The 23,571-nt window shown below is 38.1% G+C and overlaps 1 protein-coding gene across 4 annotated transcripts in view; it reads right to left on the bottom strand.

The window, feature by feature from the left end:
- Positions 1–23,571, bottom strand: part of BMP5 (bone morphogenetic protein 5) — a 57,398-nt gene that overhangs the window by 20,944 nt on the left and 12,883 nt on the right. For all 4 annotated transcript variants that reach the window (XM_038133688.1, XM_038133687.1, XM_038133686.1 and 1 more), the window contains 2 exons: positions 11,321–11,513; positions 5,342–5,490 (listed from right to left, as the gene is read on the bottom strand). In XM_038133688.1, the coding sequence (XP_037989616.1) occupies positions 5,342–5,490; positions 11,321–11,513 (342 nt within the window). The remainder of the gene's footprint in view (positions 1–5,341; positions 5,491–11,320; positions 11,514–23,571) is intronic.

The raw sequence follows: 23,571 nt of genomic DNA on the forward strand, positions 1-23,571 counted from the left end.
CCTTTCCTAGGCTTCACAACTTTAGTCAAGATTAGATTCATCTTTTGTTTGTCAAATTTTACATTTGGTTGTTTTCACTCAGTTCATTTAAAGGAATTTTGGGTATCTTTTTGTGTTAATTTTGGTATTCATAAAGCTCTTGAAGAAAGCACTTGGGAACACATAAGGAACTCTGATATACTGTATAATGTGGCAGTACCATATATGCTTACACAAAAAAAAAAAAAATCAGTTGTAATTATAGACAAAAATGCTCTGTAAGTACTTGATTTATCCTTCCAAGTTAATGCACTTAAACTGTGAGTGGCTTGTGGGAGTCCTGGGGCTTTTCTGCACCATTAAAAAATGTGTTCAGGAAGACAATAAAACAAGGAGAGATTAGATTAATTGGTCATCCACCAAAGAATAAAATGGATAAAAGCCTTGTGAATGGAATGGAAGACAAATGCCATTATCTCTAAACTAATGGTGTTGAGAAGCAGCTGTATCCTTCATCTGTCTGGGGAGCAGGGTGTGGGGTGATTTGCACAGCTGTACAGCAAGGACCAGTGTGCACCAGTGGTGGTAGGAGAAGGAGTGGGAGCCCATCTCACTCCCCTCCTTGGCCCTTCTGCTTAAAGTGAGTGTGCCCTTACTAACAAAGGGTGTGTTCACTAGCTGCAAGCCGACACAATGCGGATCATGTTTGTGACCCAGCTGGAAACTGTGGTTCCACCTATCTGAGCAAATTAAATAGTGCTGGAACTGGATCATCTGATCTGCTCAGGGTGGGAGTGTGCTCCTGATGCATTTACATCCTGTGCCAGTTCCACCACAGTCAACAGAACCTCAAGGCAGCACTGCAGCACTGGGACCTTTCTCATGGGGACAGCTGTCATGGGATCACCCTGTTTCGGAGACTGAGAGACTCATCCCTCCAGCTTGTTTCACACCACAGTACTGCCGAGCAGGTTTAATTTAAAACTAGTACAATTTTGGCCAAAGTCAGCTCTGAACCAGAAATGAATGTAGCTGTACTTAGGCAGTGCTTGAGCCCAAGCTAATAAAACCTGCTGAGGGGCAGGATGTATTAGCTCGGGTTCAGTGCTGTGCTAACATGGCTGTATGGCTTCCAGATGGCCCAGAATTTAGTCAGACCTATTGCCTGCCAAAGTCCATATATACATATATATCAATAGAAATACATATTTCCCAAGTTCCCCCACTATAAGGACAGTAATGAAGGTGACATTGCTCCTCATACTTTGCCTTGTAAGTACCAGATCCATCAAGAGGTTTAAAGGTAACAACCCTCCAGAGTACTTGATAGCTACCATGGCCATGTAAACGGGGTGCCAAGGTGGTCTAGGGGCAGCTGTGGGATAATATAATGACATTTAGTGTGGTAACGGTGACGCCAAAACAACATCAAGTATACAGCCAAGTACATGAAGAGGCCAGAGTGCTGCCACAGGTTGCCATGGCTTGAAAGCAATCCAGCCACTCCATGCCATGCCAAGAAAGCTGCCTTTCTGAAGGCTTAGTTGGAGAAAGGGACCTTGGAAGATCCAGGCTAAAAGGAAGAGAGGGTAAAAGAGAGAGAACTGTGTTTTTTAGTTTCTTCCCCAACATCTCTGGAGAAGAACTTCACCAACCCTTCATGCAGCATGTAGGGTTAAGAACCAAACCCCCTTCCAGAGGACACACATCAGAGCATACCCAAATTCCCGCTGAAGGGGAAATTAGCCTTCCACAGTCTTCACTTGGATTGAATAACCTATTTTTTTCAAGTTTGCTTTTGCTCTGGGGGAAAAAATACTTGAAGTAAGAGTCAGAATCAGGGAGCTGAGGGTTCCTGCTGCCTGCCCACCTCAAAAACCAAGAAAGCCCAAAGAAACCTTCTATGGGACTATGTGGTAACAGAAATCTTAATATTTGTTTTTTCAAAGTAGACACCAGTTTCTTCCCCTCTGGTGTGCTGGTAGATGAAACATAAGTGAGAACTGAAGTAATCTAATAAAAAGCACAGAACTATATGACTGTGGGGCTACTTAGGGTGTTGTGTTGAGAGCTGTGTATTTGGAATCCATTTTATTCTGTGGAATCACCACCAATCACATTGCACATTATCTCCCTCTCCCATTCTCTGTGAACAACTCTAGGTTCTCTTCAGCAATGACATAAATAGAAAAAGGATTACTCTTGTAGCTGTTTATACCACCTCAGCAATAGCGATGCCCATATCACTGCTAACGTCCACTTATAAAAATGCTAAATGTTAATACAAAGGTGCTGATTCACTAGAACAAGTTTTAAGTCTTAGGATACACGTGATATATATACAGGAAGAGGTTGCATGGTGTTTTTCAAATATCACCTCTCATTTGAATCACGACGTACAGTTTTGGTGTCAAAAGTAGGGAATCAGCCAAAAGGGGATGCTGCAGAATGTTGAGGATACATTTAAAAAGAGAATCAAAAAAAACCTGATCCTTAATTTGCCACAGCCCCAGGGAAAGAGCGCATTATATGTTGACAGCTTCCATATGTGTCATGCAAACCTTTATTCTTACTGTTCAAAATAAAATATCCTATTAAGAGAAAAAGTCTACATTTCATGCTAAAATGGGATGTATGATACCAAATACTGTCCTAAAGAAAAAATAAAACACATTCCAGTGTCATGTGGCTTTTTGTACTTTTTTCAGGATTTTCAGAGGGGGAAAAATATGAATTACAGCAACCAGACATTTTTCCACAGATTTTTTTTTTGCACTGTTATATTAGTTGCAATTTTTTTTTTATTCCTTATGTAGACATTATTATTATTAGTTGTGCACCATCTTCAGGAACGCAAAGAAATATATCTACACAAGTAATTGCCAAAAATGTCTCTGATAGATAACTGTAAGAAAGATTACTTTTAATGGCAGTGATAACAATATAGTAGCACCCTGGAGTCTCAGCAACTATTGGTGCCCCATATTGGATGTATGAATAAATCTAAAAATTAGTATACATTTACAGACTTGATTATCCAGGACCCCAGTGTAGCACTGGAATAACTCAATCAGGGATCCTCTTACTTAACAGAATCCCAGTTACTTTACTGATCTGTTGCTATAGAAAGGCTAATGGATCAGGTCTTATCATAAATATCTCTCCAGTTATGGGGACAGAAGTACTATGCCTCCTGTAAACTCAGCTGACAGCTGGAGGCATGAAGAAATGTGCTTCAGACCGGCATGGCCTGAAGTTCATTCGAGCCAAGGGGAGGTTTCTCAGTTTATTTGAGCCAGTCCCTGAGGTCTCACAGAGAACTGGTTGGAGGAAAGGTGGGTGGGGTTCTCTGGGTTACAAACCGAGTCCGCTACATACTGAGTCGTATAAAAATTCATGTTCCATCTGTACACAAACGTGTCATTCAACTGCTGGTGTTTCTAATAGCTTCCAGAAGTAACAGCAACCCAATAAAAATAATCAAAGCCTTAAGAGCAAAATTGTAAGAGCATGAAAGGATGATTTTGCTTGTGCTAAGCTGAAGTGGTGTAGCATAGGTCTATCCTATAGTTTTGAAAACTTTAGTCCCTAGAAGCAGACTCCTTGTACAAATAAAGTGAAAAAGGGAATAGAAAGTGAGGTAAAAGGCAAATTCCTTCATAAGTTAAATAAGTAAGGTGCAAAAGGTAAAGCTGTTAGTGGCTTTGGAATTTAAAATAGAAAATTATCTATCACCTTTCCAATCTTGGGAGTAGGACAGGGGAAATATTTACATGAGCTATTATTTTACAGTTTCTTCAGTGTATTAACCTAAAGGTTTCCTTTTACCCATACAAACTTTCCTGTAGTTTACCAAACAGATGTAATTTTGAGGCTAGAACCAACAAATTGCTGGTTGCAGGGTTTCTTAATGAATGCCTTTCATGGATATTTAATTTTCAACAATTTCTGTGTTCAAATCTCCAGGAAAAAAAAAAAAAAAAGTCAAGGATGGAGTTTATTCTGGAGCAGGAAAGCTGGCCAGAAGCCAGCCCACCTAATTTGGATTCCTGACGGAGGTGTCACCTCCCCAGAATTGTAAGAGCTTTAAAATGGCCTCAATAAACCAGGCTGCCTTAGAGATCTACTTCCCATGCAGCCCAAGCTCAGGAGTGGTGCCTTTGAAGGCTGGGTGAAGGCAGCAACGTGGTTTACTTTGCTCTGGTGCCCCCCTTGTCGACTGGCTGTACTCTGACCGTAAGGTAACATCAGATGAAATGGCCATGAGCTTAGGTGCAAGCCTGCCAGCTGTCTTCTTAAGCATCGTGCCTAAAGGACAGTTTTTGCATAACTCTCCGGCAGCCAGGGCACTTGCTGAAAAAGCATGAGATGCTTTGTTCACAGACCAGCTGAGCCTGAGGGAGAACTTAGATCAAAACCAATGAGAAAATGTAGCCAGAACAAAGAAGAAAAAAATATTAATCCTTACACCAGGGTTTCTTCTGCTACTCATTAACATTATGTCAGCTAAGGTTTAGATTAACTGGCATCATAGATCCCTTGACCTCTGACATAAAAAGCTTTTTTTGACAAAAAGAGTTAAATCTGAGTTTGCTTTTAAAGTGGTATGGATTAAGTGAACCATCACAGAAAAAGCAGTATATAAGTCTCTTTTTATTAGTTTCTAAAGAAGTCTAAGTAAAGAACATTTCTTCTAAAAATATTGTTTTGCACTGAGATGCATTTTCAAATTTAATGAAGAGCATAACTATGAATAATTCAGTAGCCCAGTAAATTTGTACTAAAACCCCCACAGCTCAAAACTTCAGTTTTGATAATATTTTTTTCTAATTTTCAGCTAACCAAAATTTTCAAGATTTCAAATTTTTAACCCATTTCAAGGTAAAAAACATTCATTTTTTTTTTTCGAATTGAAGAAAACCAATTCCCACGTTACCCTACTGTTAAACTTTCTTCAACATCAGTATCAACAGATGCTATACCTTCTGAATGGCTCTGAGGTTTATTTTATAACTTTTTCTATGCTTCAGCCCAAGAAGTTCTGCAAATCTGTCTGACTTTCCCGAATGCAATCATCAGTGGTAGAATATTAAAATGGATCTTAATTTTGTATGTAGGAGCTCTTATCCTGAACCAAATTCCACTTGATTCAGTTAGTTTTATAATTGCAATATTCTAAAGAATTGAAAATAATAGAAAATTTGCAGACCACATTAACAGCAGGATAAGATTGGTGTTATTTGCTTATAAACTCTCAGTGAATTGTCACCCAGTCAAGTTAAAAAACACCCATCCAGAAAAAAGTCCTAGCAAGGTTTGACAAGGGTACACAAGGCATTACGATCTGTAGTTTGGATCTTACCGTCCCCAGTTTCAGCGCAGAGTTGCAAGCCCAGGTTGTTCTGTGGATTAATCACCCAGTGATTGCTGGTCGCTGTAATGTCAAAGACAAACCAGCCCACATCAGAAGCTTGAGCCTTTCTTGTGTCTAACAGGAACAAGTCTGCATCCCTAAGTTAAAGAAAATAGAGAGTTAAGGTATTCAAATATTATTAGCTTTGTCCTTAATTTTCTTGCTGACGATAACTTCTTGGAGTTCAAAATAATAATCCTTTGACATATCCTCATTGTGACATAGCACAGCATGTGCTGTAGCTGACAGGTAGTTGGTAAGTATAATACAGGTATTGCCCCTAAGAGGCCTTTCTGAAATGAGTCTCAGCATGTAAAAACGATAGCTCTGGAAAATCTGAAAAATACAACTTCCTGATATAACTACAAGAAAAACATAATTGAGGCCGTGTATAAAAAAATTCGTCTTTCAACATTAGAATGCCTCAGGAAGATTCACTTTTATAAACTTTTCAGCATAAAAGACAAAAAATGTCAAAATCACTTCCCAATTTCAACTAAAACTCAGAGGTATAGCATTGCTAGAAAGATCTGTTGTTAATAACAGCTGTATCCTATGACAAAACATGAATAGATGGCAGTTCAGACCGTTTCCTATTACTACAGATGTTTAGAAAATAAGTCTCCATATCAAAGCAGAAATTACATATCTATTCAATAATATAATTTTACATTTTAACCCTCAGTTCCCTGGTATATTTTCAAATTTGTTCCCATGAAATCTTCCAGTAATTCAGAAGGACTGCCCAGGGGAGTTAGTATAATTGTGTTACTAAATTTTTAGCATGGGTCATTTATTCGTTCTATTTCCACATATCTCGTGACACAATTGGTTCCAGATCATCATCTGTATAACAAATAATTTACTACAATGACCAGACTAAACCCAAGATATTTAACTCTCATCAGTTTCATTTTACATGCTTCTACAAAGCAGCATGCATTATTAAAAACTGTTTTCACCATTTAACCTTTTAAACCTAAATCTATAGTTATAGAAACCTATTTTTTTATGCCATAAACAATAGTCAAAAGAGTAAGATACAAGAAAAAATGTTTTATTCTCATTTTTTACTGTACAAGTCAGCTAAAGGCAGAGTTGGCTCACATAGATCTGGGAATTGTACTGTTGCCTTACAGACAGAATGAATACACACTTAAAGAGGAAAGACAACCAGAAAGAACAGGCTTTGTGTGAAAAAGTGGATTTAAAATTGCTAGTGTCTTGTCACTGTATTCCTACAGTGCTTAATCACAATGACACCTTAGAAAGTTCCTGTCTTATCTAAACACAGTAAATGCACCTAGAAGGTCTGATAGCAAAAAAGCATCAATTGCACCTTTTGAAACTGTGGTTGCTAAATAATGAAGAAAATAAGACCAAGTGAACTATGACAAGCATATGTTTACTTGCATGTGAGATATATCTGCAAAATCAGGTTAAAGAGGTCAGAAATTATATATATATATATAAAAAAAAGTAATTGAAAGGGCTTTTTTTTCAAGTTGTCTTTTTTTTTTTCTTCTGTTAAAGAATAATCTTTTGCTTGCTCTTATCACTTCCATTCTAGTAGAACTGTGCTAATGACCACACAAGGAGAAAACTTACATTCCCCCTCTGGAGTTAACATGAAGAAAATCTTACCATTCAGAAGAGCCTGACCTGCTATGCTAGCACTGAACAAATTAACAACGTACCACAAGCTCATAAATAGTACTCTCTGGAGTCTTAAATGCCAACTTTTTTTCTCTAATAAGCAGTTTTATCAGAATTTTAAACCTGAAAAGTTCCGACTGTAATAGTCTTTGAGATTTTTATTTAGAAATACTTTTGCATCATTCTGTAGGTTTAATAGAAAACTGTAAAAGTGTTTGGAATATAAAATACTACAATACCACAATGAATAATTCTGCACTTGTCTTTTCTCCTCCTAGAATACATAATTGTTTTCTCGTATAGAGTCTTTCATTCCAAATCCAGGACTGATACTAAATGTTCTCAAAATCACAATGTTTCCCATGCCAAAACAGAATAAGGCACTACTAATGGTCCAATCCAGAAATTCCTATGAGGGACAAATTTTTCCTCAATGTGACTTTATTACTTTGTACTGCAGCAAAAACTAATACTAAAGTGTCTTTGGTATTGATATTTCAATTACTTGTCTGTCTCCCTGCAAGTACAGTGATCTGGCTAAGGTAATAAACTTTAATGAGACAGATTGCTCTTACTCATTAGCTCAGCAAATGAAACGAAAATGAGTTGGGGTTACCTACAGAAAACCAGAACTGATTCTTGAGACCACATAGAAGAATGGAGAAAATGTATCTGGACCAATACTAGTAATTTCGCCCGCATAGCAGCATGTTACCACAGAAATTCAGTCTGTAAAACTCAGGCAAAAAATTCAGGGAAAATAACAACTTCTTCCACAATTGATACAGACACAGGGTAAAAACCTGAACCCTGAGAAGGCAGCAGGAGCTCTGGGATCAGGGTTCCCCCGTTAGCTTGTGTCATTCATTCAAATTTCTCATCATATTTTGTGACATTTTTAATTTTAAAATTCTCCTTTATTCTTTGCAATCACACTTAAAATGAAAAACAGCTGCAAATTTTGGCTGAATTTTAAAAAATATTTCTATTTAAAATATAGCCCACAACACATAATAAAAACCCAAGGCATTATGTCGTAAATAGCCCAAAATGCAAGAGTGAATACATTCAGGCAGAATGCAGCTGATTGGCTTTACCTTTACAGAGACTCTTTAAGTTTAGTGATTTCAGTCTGGTCCCCAGTGATCAGTTTTCTAAAGGAGAAATGCTACCATAGTCAAGAATTTCAGCAAAGAGGCTGAAGGCAGAACATCTAAGCTCCACAGCTCCTGGGGCCCTTAAGGAAGTAAAGGTGGAACAAACCAGCTACACGTTCCCTGAAACCCAGAACAGTCCTTGAAGACCAAATAATCATTACAGTGAAATAGGCCATCCCAACAATGCCGTTTTACCTCTAGGCTCATTCTGGAAACCTGCTTTTGTATCTTACTGCCACTTGAGCATTCCCTAATGGGGGGAAGACCCCTCAGAGTTTACTTGAATCAGTGGCTAGCTACCAGCAAATCATGAACAAAGCTTTGGCATCAATTGGATAATATTTACTTTTGTCTTGAGGAAAGACCCAGGTAGGAGTTGATGGTGGGGCTCCATAGGAAGTCAGCCTGCTATGGGCCATGCTGTACATTTCCTCAAACCAAATAAAAAACTTCAATCCCAAAAATAAAAACTTCAATCCCAAATACTGGAACTTCAGCAAACTCCAAGGGAATTAAACACACACACTTCAGTAACCATGCTGCCATAGAGACAGAAAAATGCCTGAGACTACAGCACAATCCTTAGTATGCAACTTGGAAACCCTGAAGCCTGGGCACTCCCTGCCTGAAAGCATAGCAGGACTGTGTTTGGGATTGCAGAATCCTGTCAGACACCCGTGTTTCCTGCTCAAAACAAAGGGTGGAGGGGCAGTTTTGCTGTGGAATGTCACTAGTAAGGACTGCGGGATATTACAGAATCACAGAATCAAAGAGAGGTTTGGGTTAGAAGGGACCTCAAAGATCACCAAGTCCCAACCACATGCCATGGGCAGGGACACCTTACACTAGGACCTGTGGCTCAAAGCCCCATTCAGCCTGGCCTTGAAACCTTCCAGGAATGTGGCATTCACAACTTATGTGGGCAACATGTTCCAGTGCCTCCCCATCTTCAAAGTTCTCTCCCTCTCCCATTCTGTAGTTGCAACTCCTAAAAAGTTTGTACCTGAAACCAAATGTACATATGTAGAATAAACCTGAGGTGACAAAGTCAAGAAAATCACAAGGGAAATCTGGGCCCAAAAGCAAAAGGTGTGGCTTTGTTGGAAAAAGAAAAATTTCTGGGAGCTCGTCTTGGGGTCTCTTCTGCCTGGAGACAGCAAGGGGCTCGTGGAAAAATTTTCTTGTTTCTAATTAGAACAGTGAAGAGCTTGTGGTCTTCTTCTATCCTGTTCCACTGAAGCAGTTGCCTATCAGAACCCTACATATGAGCAGAAACTGTCAAAATCAACAGCAGGAGAGCAACACTCAGTCTATGTCTGAAGCTTCTGTACTTAGCTGGTGAAATCAAACACATGGCATGTCATTGCCTGCTCCTCCTTTCAGCATTATGCTTCCATTAGAGGACATGGGGCTTTTATAATTATAAATGTAAATATAAAGCATTTATAAATTTCTGTTTATGCATTGAAAGAAATCAAAAGCATTGCTTAATGGCTCCACAGAAGCAGTTGCCATTTGAATAAGTCAGATAATATTAACTGTGATTTTCATCTGAGAGGCAAACAGTTTTGCTTTCTCTAAAATAGAATACAAACCACCAACAGTGAAAATATTCAAAAACTTAAAAAGAAAACATCAGAAGTATTATAACAACTAACTTTTCCCATTAGTTCATAAAAAAAATCCAAGTTCTCAGGTGAAAAGTTTTCATCACCTTAGCCTTGACCTGTGCTCTTAAAAAAAAAGATGTGCTTTTCCCCTTCCTGCTTCATTCCTTCCTCCAAGAAGTTTCTTTCAGTACTTATGTCAAAAGAATTTTTGGGAAGCTGAAGATAGAGGTTAAAAAAAAAAAAAAACAAACAAAAAACCCAACACTATTTCTTCATCCCCAAATTTACTAAGAAAGCAAAAGTTATTCTGTAAGGATGAGTGCTTTCCCTCCTGTTGATTCCATTGGTATAAAATGCATCCCTGTTTATAGCCATAAATATTTTATAACTTGGAGTGCAGAGATATGACCTGGAGGGTACAAGCTCAAGGTTCTGTGGGCAGAAAAGAGATTTGAATTCTGGCCCAGCCTTCAAGCTAACTCGTGATGGGGCTTTTATTTCCTCCCGAATACTCTGTAAGTTTAAGCTGACATTTTCTTTGGTTTTGCCAAACCTTCCTGGGATAGAAATCAGTTCCAAGATGAAGAAGAATTTTTGTTTATCTTAAAATAGAACTTTTTTCCCCCTGCCTTTTCTGAGAAAAGACATAAATTAATTTAATTTCAATCCCTATATATTGGGTCTATGTAGCTTTTTCAGAAGTATCTTGGAATTGATACTAGTTTTCAATCATAATTTTCAGGTAATTAGCTACTTTGCCTGCTGAAACCTGCTAATTTACTGAGGTCTTGTAGAGTCTTGGAAACATGTCATACACAGAGCTCTGCAAACTCAAATTCAGAGATTTGCTCATGCAACATCATATATGGCACTTTTGGGCATGGTTTATTGGTGGATTTGGCAGTGTTAGGTTTATGGTTGGACTTGATCTCAAAGATATTTTCCAACCTAGATGATTCTATGATTTGTTTTAGTTTTCAGTTACGGGGAGCAGCATGTGTTAAGTGTGCACATGCCATCTTAAAGTTAATGCATGATTTAATTCTAATTCAATATTTTAATTACTTTCTGCAGAATTGTCAAACACAAGCAAAAAAGCCATGCTTCTTCAAAAGTAATCAAAGTTAGACAATCTTTCTGCCTCTAAGAAGCTAGGTGAATCTTGGCTTGCAGTACCTCAGTGCCAGCGAATGGTGCATGTTCCAAATCTAGACACTTAGATTGTGCATGGGACTCTACCATCTGCTCGCTGAGAACATGAAGCCTCACCTGCTCTATTATTTGCTGAACTTGGACATAAACCTGGAATAAATTACATTTAACGTAAGTCTTATTCTTGTTCAGTGCTTGCTGTTGTTGCCTAAGAATTAATACTGCCCAAGGCACAGTGGTGACAACGATGCCTTGTCAGGGGTACGCCTATGATCGATTATTGTCTCCCTACTTAAGACAGGCAAATGGGATGGAATTCAACATGTGATGAGTTCCTTCCAGGATTAGGATACCTGTTGGGATACTCCTTGATGATCTGATATATGCTAATCTGAATGGTTTCATTCTCAAAGCGGCTGTTGCTCCGATCTTTGTATATCCGGAACTCGGCGGCTGTCACTGCCTCTCCGTGAGGGATCTGAGTCAGGTCAAAGCGGAATTCTTTGTAGTGCCTTCGGTGGTGGGAGAAGTCCTTGTCCCTTTCAACTGTGAGAAGAAGAATTCAATGTAAATTAAAGACGTGAAACAAATGCCCATTTCCCATGATTAATGGAGCATTCCCTCTGCTTGGGGGTTAACAAACATGACAATATAAAACTGTGCAAATAATAAAACCACAAGCCCAGACATACTTTCAGTTAAAGGAAATTCCACCAGCCCAGTATCTTCAGTTCAAAAGGAAAAAAAACTCCGTGGCTTTTATATAAATTCCAGAAGCTGGAGTGGAAAGAATATCAAAAAAAGCTGAAAGGGGGCATGTTGTAAAGCAACTAGAAATATGGATAAACTAAAAGCTGTGAAAAGATTTAGGACTTCAGTGTAGCCATAAGCACAGCAATAACAATGTCAGAACTATAGATGACTTTGGAAAACACTAATTGCCTCTAATAACCAGGCTGATGAGAGGAATGCAGCTCATTTGCATTTAACATAATAAAAGTGGTACTAAAGTGCACTGCAACAACTATATAGTTAAGAAGCAGTTAAGTCATATAAATTAACACAAGTTGTACTCTAATCGCATGCACATCATCTTTCCAGTGGTCAGAAGAAGGAACTGCGGGTCAGGGCCAAGTGGTTCTGGCACCCCAGCTGCATAGGATGTACAATTCTGGCTTGAGAAGTCCCCTCAAACCTGTTCTTGGTGGGCAGGTACAACTCCCACTGCTTCTGATATTGCCACAATTTAAAATAAAAAATCAAATCTCATGATTGCTTAATTGAGGTTTCTACAGAATTTTAAGAGGAACAAACCAGAGTATTTTGATTTATAACTGGTTTGGGTCTATTTCCATTGTCTGCTGCAGTTCTGATTCTGAGTTAGGAGCAACTTTTGCAATGGAATATATGTTTTGATGTGACAACGGAAACTACAGGCCATAGTACTGGCTGATGATCGCCTTATGGGATTAATACTTCAGATTTTAAGGATGTGGAAAGGAAAATGATCCATGGTTTCCACTTCCACAGAGTACAACGTATCACTGACCTATGAATAAGCTGTGCTCAGTGGGAAGACAGAATTTCTCTCTTCTGGAAAGTTCTACCTGCCTCATGAAATATGTGCTTTGTTTAACTGATGGTGGACAAAGTCTAAAACACAGAGTTGGGATTTGGTTTAGATAACCAACTAAACATTTATGGCTGCACTCAGCTCCCCTAAACACTCTCTCCTGTAACCCCAGCTCTTTTATTGCAGTTTAATCCTAAGATCTGAGGGAGGAACAATATCTGTTCTGAAAAAGCACACATTTGCATTACTAAATGCTACATGTATAAATAATGGGTAAATTATTACAATATTTCTACTTACATGCTCACATATACCTCCCTCCCAAACAATTTTTTCTACATACATAATGTGTAAGTGTTTGCATGCATATACATATAATTATACAATTTTTTATATAAACCTACATATCTGTATTATTATAATGTATATGTTGTCTTAGAAAATAGAAATCTACTAAAAGGTAAAAAAATCATTTTGGGCTTGCCATATAAGGGTATAATTTTGGACATATTAAAGTGGGAGCTATTGAACAAAAAGTATTTAACACTACTTTCAGAGCAGTAGTTACTAGTTAAGTCACCTGTGGTCATGTAACGAGTTCTTTACAGTGTACTTCCCTGTCACCTTTTCAAAAATGCAAACTCTCCTTGTTTTCATTAGATTTTACTTTTTTTTTTTTACATACAAGTCTGTATTGCTTAAAGAACCAACAAAAATAAAATATATAGGCTATAAGAACACTTTATCTTCAGTGAAAATGAACTTTCTCCTGGCTGACAAAAGGAAAATTGTCTGCTAACTGTGAGGTTTACTTGGCTCAAGTGCATATTTAGCTTACATGGGTTTGCCATCGAACGCTGTGTAGAAAAAGTAAAGCAGAAAAGCAGCAGAAGCATGTAAACTGGCTGCTCTGTACCTGAAGATGGATGGGCTGCTACTGAAGAGAAACAGGATACAGTCTATTTAGCAGCTCCACTGCCTGGTTCTAAACTGTGAGATATATACAGAGATCTGACTTAGGGTTTGGAAATTGTTTGCTTTTTTTTTTAAAAACCCATGTAAAGCCTTTCATTTCAGAGGAGCTTGGCAGAGATTAGCATATGCAAAAGCGCTGAGCCGGGAGGGTTTTTTCTAGTACAAAGAGTCTGCTCCAAGTTTCTGAGGTTATAACTGAGCATTTCAAAACTGTCCTGGAACAGATGTGTCAATAACCTTCAAATGAGAACTATATTTAACACAGACTTAGTATAGTGCAAACCCTTCCACTGTCTCTGGATAGTATTTTTTCAAGAAATATTTACCAGCATGCATGGGTAGCTAAGCACTACTCACTATGAGTAAATACTGAATAATTAGACAGTGAATAAAAGGTATAAATGCCACTACTCCTGGACTGATTGATTTTTATTTGGGTTTGAAGCTTCCTTTTGTGTAGTTTCTACCAAGTACTTTCTAATTAGTAATATCAGTTTAGAAATAGTAGTTGTCTCCCTGTGTGTTATAGTTTGGACAGAAGCCTCCACAATACCCCTAACAGTATTAGTGGGGATCTCTCAGGATCACTCACAACTGCTGAAAGAATACTGACAGCCACTTTCTGGTGGGCCTCAAATTAATTGTTACAACTCACACAGATAGTACTTATCTGCGTTTCCACGTATATACCAAGGAAGATGCAGCACTGTCATCTGAAAGGGACACAAGTTCAAAATTTCTCTGGTTCAAGACAGCATTTACAGGCAGGCCAGGACTTCAGAGTAGCAACAATCTGCAGAAGTGAAGGACAACCCTGCAAAAACACCCCAAGCCCAGGGAGGTCCCGTTCCTTGCAGTGAATCCAGAATGTCTATCTGCAAATTTATACCAGCCAATGTATAAAGAAAAAAAAAAAAAAAAATTGCATACAAATGTAGACAACTTAAAATCTTGCATTATATAGCAGACTGCAAAAAAGAGGTGGTGGTGACGTTACAATAAAGACCAATGGTTAGAATGGTAGCCAAGTTAAAAAAGTAAAATATTATTTAATGATAATGAATATTTTATTACTGAAAATAAGACACAAATCTTAGTCCCTTCTGCATTTAATAAATGCATTGTCAGGCAAGACTGTGAAGGCTCAGTAGGGTATCTGTCAGGCCCTTTGTCCAGCTGAAATAGCATGAAGTGAAAGGAGGCACCATTTCTCAAATAGTTTTATTTCACAGGCAAGAGCTTTTCAACACTGGCAGCCTGAAAAACACAGGTTAAAATTTTCAAGTATTCTGTCTTTTCAGAATGTTCTCATGTCATTCCAGCCCTGCTCAGTACATCTGCCAAAATGCATTTCTGTGGGACAAATCACAGCATCTAAAAACCAGTTGACCAGAAAATCAGTAATCAGTATTTTTTAATCATTGGAGGAATAAAATTTTTCTAAGTAAAAAATAAGTAGAATATTAGGGGCAATGTTGATTACAAAAAAAAAAAAATATTAAAAAAAGTCTTCCTTTGCTCTCATTGATGAGGATTCTTAGCATTGACTTTTAAAAATGGTATTTTTATACCACCTGAAGTTAATATATGCAGCCCTGCAGTTACATCAGACAAGTTGTGGCTCAGGGGAATATCACAAACACCTGTGTGTAAGATGGGAAAGAATGATATTTTCCACCCATGTGGCAAACTGATGAAACATTTATACTGTATTAACACTACGTCCAACTCTAAGAAGAAAAAAGTCAAATTTACAGGAAAAAAGGTATTTTGGAAAAGAGGTCTTCCTTCACACCAAAATAAAATATCATGCACCGTTTTTCATTAACAAAATTATTTCTTTTATGGGGGGGGGAACACTGAAAGCACTTACATAGATGTGTAACAAGTAATCAGTATTTTAGAAATTCAGCTATAAATATCTGACTATGTTGACTGAGCTAAAAAATATAAAAACTGCTAGCAATGAGTTTACGTCATAGTGCATGAGATGTGCTCTTTCGTTAGTGATTAGCTCCACACTGATATGTGCTTCACTTTTCCTGAAGACGTTGGTGTGTGGCTGTGACACATAGGCAAAGTGAAAGCTGCTTTGGGAAATGGGTAGCAAACCAAAGATATGCTGAAAGACATGTTATAATAAGCTGTTTTACATTATGACATCCCAGGGTCCCAACTGGCTTCACAAACAGTGAAGCCTCACTAATCAAATTAATGTCACTTTTTAACTACTAAGTCTATGTCCCAAGGCAAAATGAAGGGTCTTACAGACCTGTGTAACTATAAAGGCTCATTTACACTAATCTCATTGAATTTCACTGTTTGACTCTAAATTCTTTGTATAACTACTGAGTAAACCAGTCAGTTTTAATCACTCCAGGGTGATAAAGTTTACAGTAAGCTGATACACTACAAACGACATTCATTTACATCTTGAATATAATGAAATGATAGTTTATCTACAGTGAACACTTGTGGTTATCTGACCAAAACGGGTCAAAGGTTCCAGGCATTTTCTCCTGAAATTACTCAGTGCTGCCTCTAATGACTGATAATTGAAAGCAGAGACTGGAAATATCAAATGTGGTAGGTGACAGATAAGCAACAGATTAATGCAAGTACTCTGTTACAGGACACTGAAAGGTCAGAGGCCCTAGGAATTAGCTATTGTGCTACTGTGAAAAGACAGACATCAAATAGCTGTTTACCCCATTCTTGCTCTTCTCTCTCTCATTCAAATTCCAGTATCACAAATGAGACTGTTTAGAGTGACTCACCTTTCATAAATTAAGGGAACAAATGTTTTGTAGGGTGTGAGTAAAGGTGAAAAGTGATTCTAGAGAAGCATACAGGGTTAAAAAAAAAAAAACCAAAATAAAACAGCTATGCTAGGTGCAAATATTTCAATGAAGTGCTTCTGAGAGAAGTTAAGGACATTCATCAGAATGTCATTCTCAGTAGAAGAGAGACCAGATTACAGATTCTAAAATATTTATTTTTATATTTTTAAGATTTGTAACTTTTTTGGCTTGTAGAAAATGAATATCAGCTTTAGAAACCACTTTATATGGGAAAGCATACCTTTCATTTTTTTACCCTGGAAGTCTTAAAAATATAAAATCTAGTTAATATTGAAGTAAGGGCAGCCATTTTATCCTGTTCTTTGGCCTTTGAATAAGGATTACAGTCTTCTAGAAAAGGTTTTAAATCAGGTGAACTTTTAAAGTCCAAGAATGAAGAAAAATAACTTCCCAAAGTAGTGTTTAAAAAAAAAACAAAAAACAGATCATGATTCTACTTCTCTAAGCACTACTGTTTTACTAGGTTTATCTGTTTTTTATAACAGTAAGTTTCCTGATCTAAACTCAGAGAATCTATTTTGAGTTAGATGGTAAAACTGGAAAAAACAGTCACCTGTCCTTAAAGCATTGCTTTAGACATCAGAGATAGCTGCCTGATATGGTCAGTGGAGAGACAATTCTGTTAAGGGTCAACTGTCTTGTACCAGCCAGTAAAAACAATGAAAGAGTTTATTTACATTTCCCCCCTTGGTCCACTGCAGCTCCAGTGGATAGTCCTTGCTCAAAGGACAGTTCAATCCTTATCAGCTGATTTCAGTGACTGTATCCTAACTGCCAGGATGCCAGTAACCCAGCAATGGGACATCCTGAGCCATTCCACAGAAGAAATGCAGGGGTTGAGGTCCAAAATGATAATGAAATGGGCTTTTGTTCCCACACCTGACTTCTTTTTATTATTTACCATTTACATTACCATAATCCTTCAGCTGAGTGTTTTATCTACAAAACTTGCCCACTGCCTGTCTTCCATTTAGGCTGAAGTAGTTGTCACCTCAGAAACATGATGGGATGTCTTGGACAACTAAAGTACTGCTAAAGGTGGCTATAAACTCCTGAGAAGGGATAGGCAAGGAAGGAGCAGCAGTGAGGTAGCCCTCTATATTAGGGGACGTTTTGATTGCCTAGAACTTAATTATGGTGACAGCTGGGTTGAGTGCTTATAGGGAAGAATCAGAGGGAAGGCAAAAGGCAGATATCCTGGTAGGAGTCTGTTACAGACCATCCAGCCAGGATGGATAGGGAAATGTTCTACAAGCAGCTGGGAGAAGTCTCCCAGTCACCAGCCCTTGTTCTCATGGGGAATTTCGACTTACCAGATGTCTGCTGGAAATACAGCACAGCAGAGAGAAAACAGTCTAGGAAGTTCCTAGAATGTGTGGAAGAGAACTCCCTCACATAGCTGGTGAGGGATTCAGCTAGGGAAGATGAACATGCTGCTAATGAGCAGAGAATCACTGGTGGGTGATGTGATAGTTGGAGGCCTCTTGGGCACAGCAAACACAGAATTATGAAATTTTAATGGAGTTTTTAATTCTTGAAGAAGTAAGGTAGTGGGTCAGCAGAACTGCTCCTCTGGACTTCCTGAGGACAGACTTTTGCCTGTTTAGTTGGCAGAGTCCCTTGGGAGGCAGACCTGAAGCATGAAGGAGTCCAGGAAGGATGGACATCCTTCACGAGAGAGATCTGAAAGCCTAGGAGCAGGCTGTCATCTGTGCCAAAAAACCAGCCGATGGGGAAGAGGAGCAGCCTGCCTGAACAAAGAGCTTTGGCTGGAAATCAGGAAAAGAAAGGGGAGTTTATGTGCTTTGGAAGAAGGGGCAGGAAAACAGAAGGACTACAAGGATGCATGAGGTTATGCAGAGAGAAAATGAGAAGGGCCAAAGCCCAACTATAATGTAATCTGGGCACTGCCTTAAAACACAATGAAAAGGTTATTGCAAATACATCAGCAACAAATGGAGTGCAAAGGAGAATCTCCATTCTATTGGATGTGGGGAAAAACACAGTGAAAAAGGATGAGGAAAAAGGATGAGCTGGAGTACTTAATGTCTTCTTTGTCTCACCCTTTAATAGAGCTGGGCCAGTTGTTCTCTGGGTGCCATCTCCCTGAGGTTGAAGACAGGTACAGGGAGCAGAATGAAGCCCTCAAAGTGGTCGACTTGTCAGTGAATGTTTAATACTTGGAGTCAATGGTCTTAAAGACCTTTCTCAATATAAATTATTCTATATAAAAAAAAAAGTAGGCAGAGGTTGAAAATAGGAGTCCCCAAAATTACATTCCATACATATTCTGTCTTAGACACGAAAGTCATTGTCAGAAACTTAATCTACATTCAGATCCCCTTCCAACTGGAGCAAAGCTGTTTCCTTTATCAGTGGGGATTTTGCTTAATTAGAAAGGGCAAGTCTGGAGAATTTTTTTTTCATTGCAACAGTTCTGTTTCTTAAAAACTGATTTATTGCAGTACTTTTTATTTGAGTTTCTCTGCATTTATTATTATTATATTGGTTGTATTTAAAGTAATTGTATATTTACAGATGTGGTTTTGAAATAATAATGTAAATTACTTTCACATGAAACTTTCTTTTCAAAACACAAAGAATCAAGTTTGATCGGTCATGTGCAGAAGCTAGATACACTGCTGTAAATGTAGAGTTATTTCACAAAATCCTTTATTTTCAGGTCAGCTACTGACATCAATGAGCAATATTTTCCTCTTTTGTTTACCAAAATTAGAGGCAGTTTGAAAATTGTTTGATGAAATACTGTGCAATTAGTGACAGATTTAATAAATAAAATACTTATTGAACACAAATTTTTAGTGGTTTAACATCTCTTCTATAATTAAACAGACTTACTGAATTGTATAAATTGCATAGTAATTCAAATCAAAATAAAGTCAATGCAAAAACCTTCAACAATGGCAATATAAAGCAAGAAGGAAAACAGAAAGCATAATAAAAAAAATCAAACCAACAAAACCCGATTACCTGTCTTTTTTCAAAGCAAATATTTCACTTATTGGTTTTCTTTCTTTAACCCTCAAAGAAACACATTTCAAAATCCCATACTTTATAAAAAAATAAGTTACACTGTATTAATGTATTTTAATCAAGCAGTTAGTATTACATCTTTTGAGAGCGCTGTTCTATTATTAAAATGTTCATTTCTTCATTTTGTTATTGTAGTCAATAAGGTCTCATAGATCCTTGCCACTTAACAAAACACACATTTCAGAAACTCCTAATAGTGTAAAGACTAAAATATTATTAAGGTGGACTTTCAAATTATGTGATTTCTACTTTCTAATCCTCTCAAAATGTGTAGGCAATGTTTTCACTTTAGTAAGTGATAGACACTACCCAGGTAAATAATGAAAGTTATACACCCATGCTAGAATATAAGTGAATATGTAAAAGGATAAGTTCCTTTTTTTTTTTTTCATGAATTATTTTCAGAATTAGAACTCAGTTAATAGTTAAAAGCTTCCAGCATTCACCATGAGAACGAAAGAAACCATGTAACAGCGCCTGCCAGCAACTTTTCTAAGCAGATACCTAAAGAAATGCCTCCATCAAAGAGGCAGAACTGGGCTTGGCTTTCTCACACAGAATCTCGCAGGTGATCTGGACACTGTGAGATTTCCCATGATACCTTCTGGTTACTTTACATTAAATTATGGAGTGAAGCAGAAGTTTTAATGAAATTGCTGGTCTTCATTCAATAGCCAATGTTTTGTTGAAAATTTCATTGCTAAACATGTGTTATTCATTCAATTTACTCTTCTTCCAAGTCAAATGCACTTGCTCAACAAGTCAAAACAAGTGCTGCACTGCAGCTGGTCCAATGATAATTAAACGCTGGAAGGCTTTCAGTTGTTGATACAAAATAAGTGGGAAAGCAACACCCTGCTTTTCTTATGCTGCCTTGAACCCGGCCAAAACAAGAGGAGAAGTAACCAGAAAAAGAGACTGAGTTTTACAAGTGAACAGAACTTTGAGAGTCTGAGTTTGGGTACTATCACAATCCTAACATAGAAGATAGTTGGCAACGTGATTCCTCAGAATCTCCTTTTACTGATGGTTTTGACAGTATAATGCACTGTATCTTTCAACCTGACAAATGCAAATCTTCCACTCCAGTTGCTCAGCTGTAGCATGAAGCACAACAAAAGATACAACTGCACATATGTGTGAAATTAATTCTTTCATAAGTAAGGACCCTGTGCTTTCTTTGTTGTTTTAAGACACACCATATTACAAAGGCACTCCAATCACAAATACAAATGTTAATCTAACTCTACTAGATTTCTGATTGTGTTCAGTTTCATCAGCGATAAATAAATCTTTACTTGGAAAAAAAGAACTCCACAAAGATCCCTCTATTACGTAGTTCTGAGCTAATGCATAGATAAATTAGTTAATCCTTACACCACCACATCTTCAGGTTGCTAATTTTGCCTGCTGTTTTCAATGATGTCTATTTTGCCTCACCTTTGGCAAAGCCAGTAAATTTTGATACCATCTGTCAATAGACATCCATTTTTTCTCACATTTAATTTTGTTTTTCTATAATCACAGATCATCACAAAGAAAACTAACAATTATTGCCAGGTTTCTGACTGTGTGTGAAAGTCAGGATGTCAGATCAACACAACCTCAAGGTTAACAAATGACAGAAAAAAAAAGATCCCTCTTGGGTTCAGCTGCAACTGAATAGAAACAAAAGTTATACCTCTGGGATCCAATGGTCAGAAAATAGGTGTAAGTTATAACTGTTTTGACACTGTAAAAGTATACAGATGGAACATAACTTCTGAGGAGGGTGAAAGGGCATATATCATCATAGGGCAACTGGCAGGGGAGGAAAAGCTAAACATTAAAGTGTACTCTATCTTCTCACATCTCCTTAGTTTCTGTTCATGTTAACCCTCTGCTCACTTCCAGCCAGAGATGGCAAGTAACTCTAACATTTACCATTCACCCATGCTGTCTGATAAACTCCATCTCTTTTCTGCTGTGGAATTTGTTGGAAAGGCTTCCAAGGAAGTTGTGTCTGAACATTAAACTGGATATGACTGGAAAGGCAATATTTTCTGCTTACTCTGTGCTCATATCTTAGTATTTCAATATTACCCATACCCATTAACACTGATCAAGCATTCCATAAAAACAGTCCAGCTGTAATAAGGATAAGGAAGGAAGCCCTCAAGAACATCTCATTTAGAGAGTAGAAGAAGGCTTCTTTATATATAAGAAATTTTTAAAAATTGCTAGACTATATTATAGACAGGATATTAAATACAGTTGCAAAAAATAGCTGCTGACAGGCCATGCACTTAGTTATTATGTCAGCTTGGATCAAATAAAATCAGAACTCCACTGATTTATACTTCAGTTGCACAAATGTATACTGGGCTAATCACTATACTGAGTCATCATCTTAAAATCAAAAATGTAAGGACACTAAGCTTCATCTTCTATAATCTGCTGGCCCTTGTTTTGCAGGTTTGTCCTGCGCACTCTTGCTGTTGTCCAACACCAAGGACCCACCTAGCAGAGCCTAAGCAGTGGTGCTGAGAAACAGAGCCGGGGGGCCAGAAGCACAGCAGGGGCAGGCCCTCACAGACATTACACTGGAAGAACACAGGAGAAGATGAGGAGGAAGACAGGAGACTGGCCTGGGGTGGTGAGAAATGGCACTTTCAGATGGCAGGTTTTAACAGCCAGTTTGGGATCTGACAGTGGTTTTAACAGCTTGTTCATATGGATACAAAATATATCCATATCCTCTCCTCTGTAGCTCTGTCAGTCTAATCTGACCATGATTTATTCTCACAGAGACAATTTCGCCCCCATATGGAATAAGTCCCCTTAAAAAGAAGGAAAAAAAAATTGTGTTTTTTTTTTTTTCTGGAAGAAGTTTAAAATTTACCAAAGTTAATTATAATTTTGACCCTCTTTCTGGGCAGAAACTCACTGACGGTTAGTGAATAAAATACCTCTGGATTAATAAAATACTTCCAGCATTACACCCGCACTGCCAAAGGAAAGGAAAAATAATCTCCACAAACAATGTGAAGAGCTCAGATTAACTCCAGGTAACACGACAGTAGGTTGTGATCCCTCATAATAGGTTCTTTTGGATAGACTTGGGGAGAGAGACGCAGGAGACTCAAAATGACATAAGCAAGAAAATAATTTCCAAAGTAGAAGGTATGTCATTTTGAGCAAACAGTACTGTTCGTGCAACAATTGTCAGATGCAAGACCATCACTCCTCTCCAGAAAAGACCCAATGATTGTTGTCATTGTATAAGACAAGAGTAAGGTCCCCTTCCTTTGTAGCTACTCTGTCACAGAGTTGCGGAGAGGCTACAGTTGGAGGGGACTTGAGGAGGTCATCCGCTCCTGGCTCAGGCACAGCCACCTAGAGCTGGTTGCTCAGGACTGTGGACATGCTTGTAATATTTCCACATTTCAGTGTTATTCCCCCTGGGACTGCATTTCTCATACTCCTCACACAGTTACTTACAAACTCAATAACTAAGCTGATTGTAGAGGCATCTTCAATCACGCCGTAGGTATAACACTTCTCTGGAACAGCAAAGATGGTCTCCTGGAGCTCGTGCTCTGCTGAGCTGATGTGCCCCAGACAAAACTCATGTGTCTTTCTGAGCAGAAGGTACGAATGAGCAGGGATGGGAACCTGACCTGCAATCTTTTTGGTACAACACCACTAAGAATATTTCACATGCATTTTGCAGCAGCTGGTCAGCCTTTGCCCACGCTTGTGCTAAACCTTTGTTTCCACTAGGTTTGGAAGTGACAACTGCTCTAATCTCTAGGGATAGGCTTAAAAAGTAAAAAAACCCATTTGTCAATCTGGAAGCATCACAGTCTCATCTTTTGGATACATGCTTTCATTCCCATTTTGATTAAAACATGCTCCCTACCTGCAGACAAGGAGAAGCTCATGATTTAATGGAGGTTGTGGTAAATCTCACTGATATAATGATGTAATGTTAATGATACAGTGATATGTTAATAAAAGAAGCTTCACTACTGTACAGCAACAGATGGTAATGTAAACACAGCATGAACTTGTTTGGCAGCTGTGCCCATGGAGCCAAGATTTCAGTTCATGCGTGTTACTGTGTACTGGTTCCAGTTGAGTGATGGACACCTTTTAGACA

This window comes from Motacilla alba, chromosome 3 (assembly GCF_015832195.1).
Source record: "Motacilla alba alba isolate MOTALB_02 chromosome 3, Motacilla_alba_V1.0_pri, whole genome shotgun sequence".
Lineage (NCBI taxonomy): Eukaryota > Metazoa > Chordata > Aves > Passeriformes > Motacillidae > Motacilla > Motacilla alba.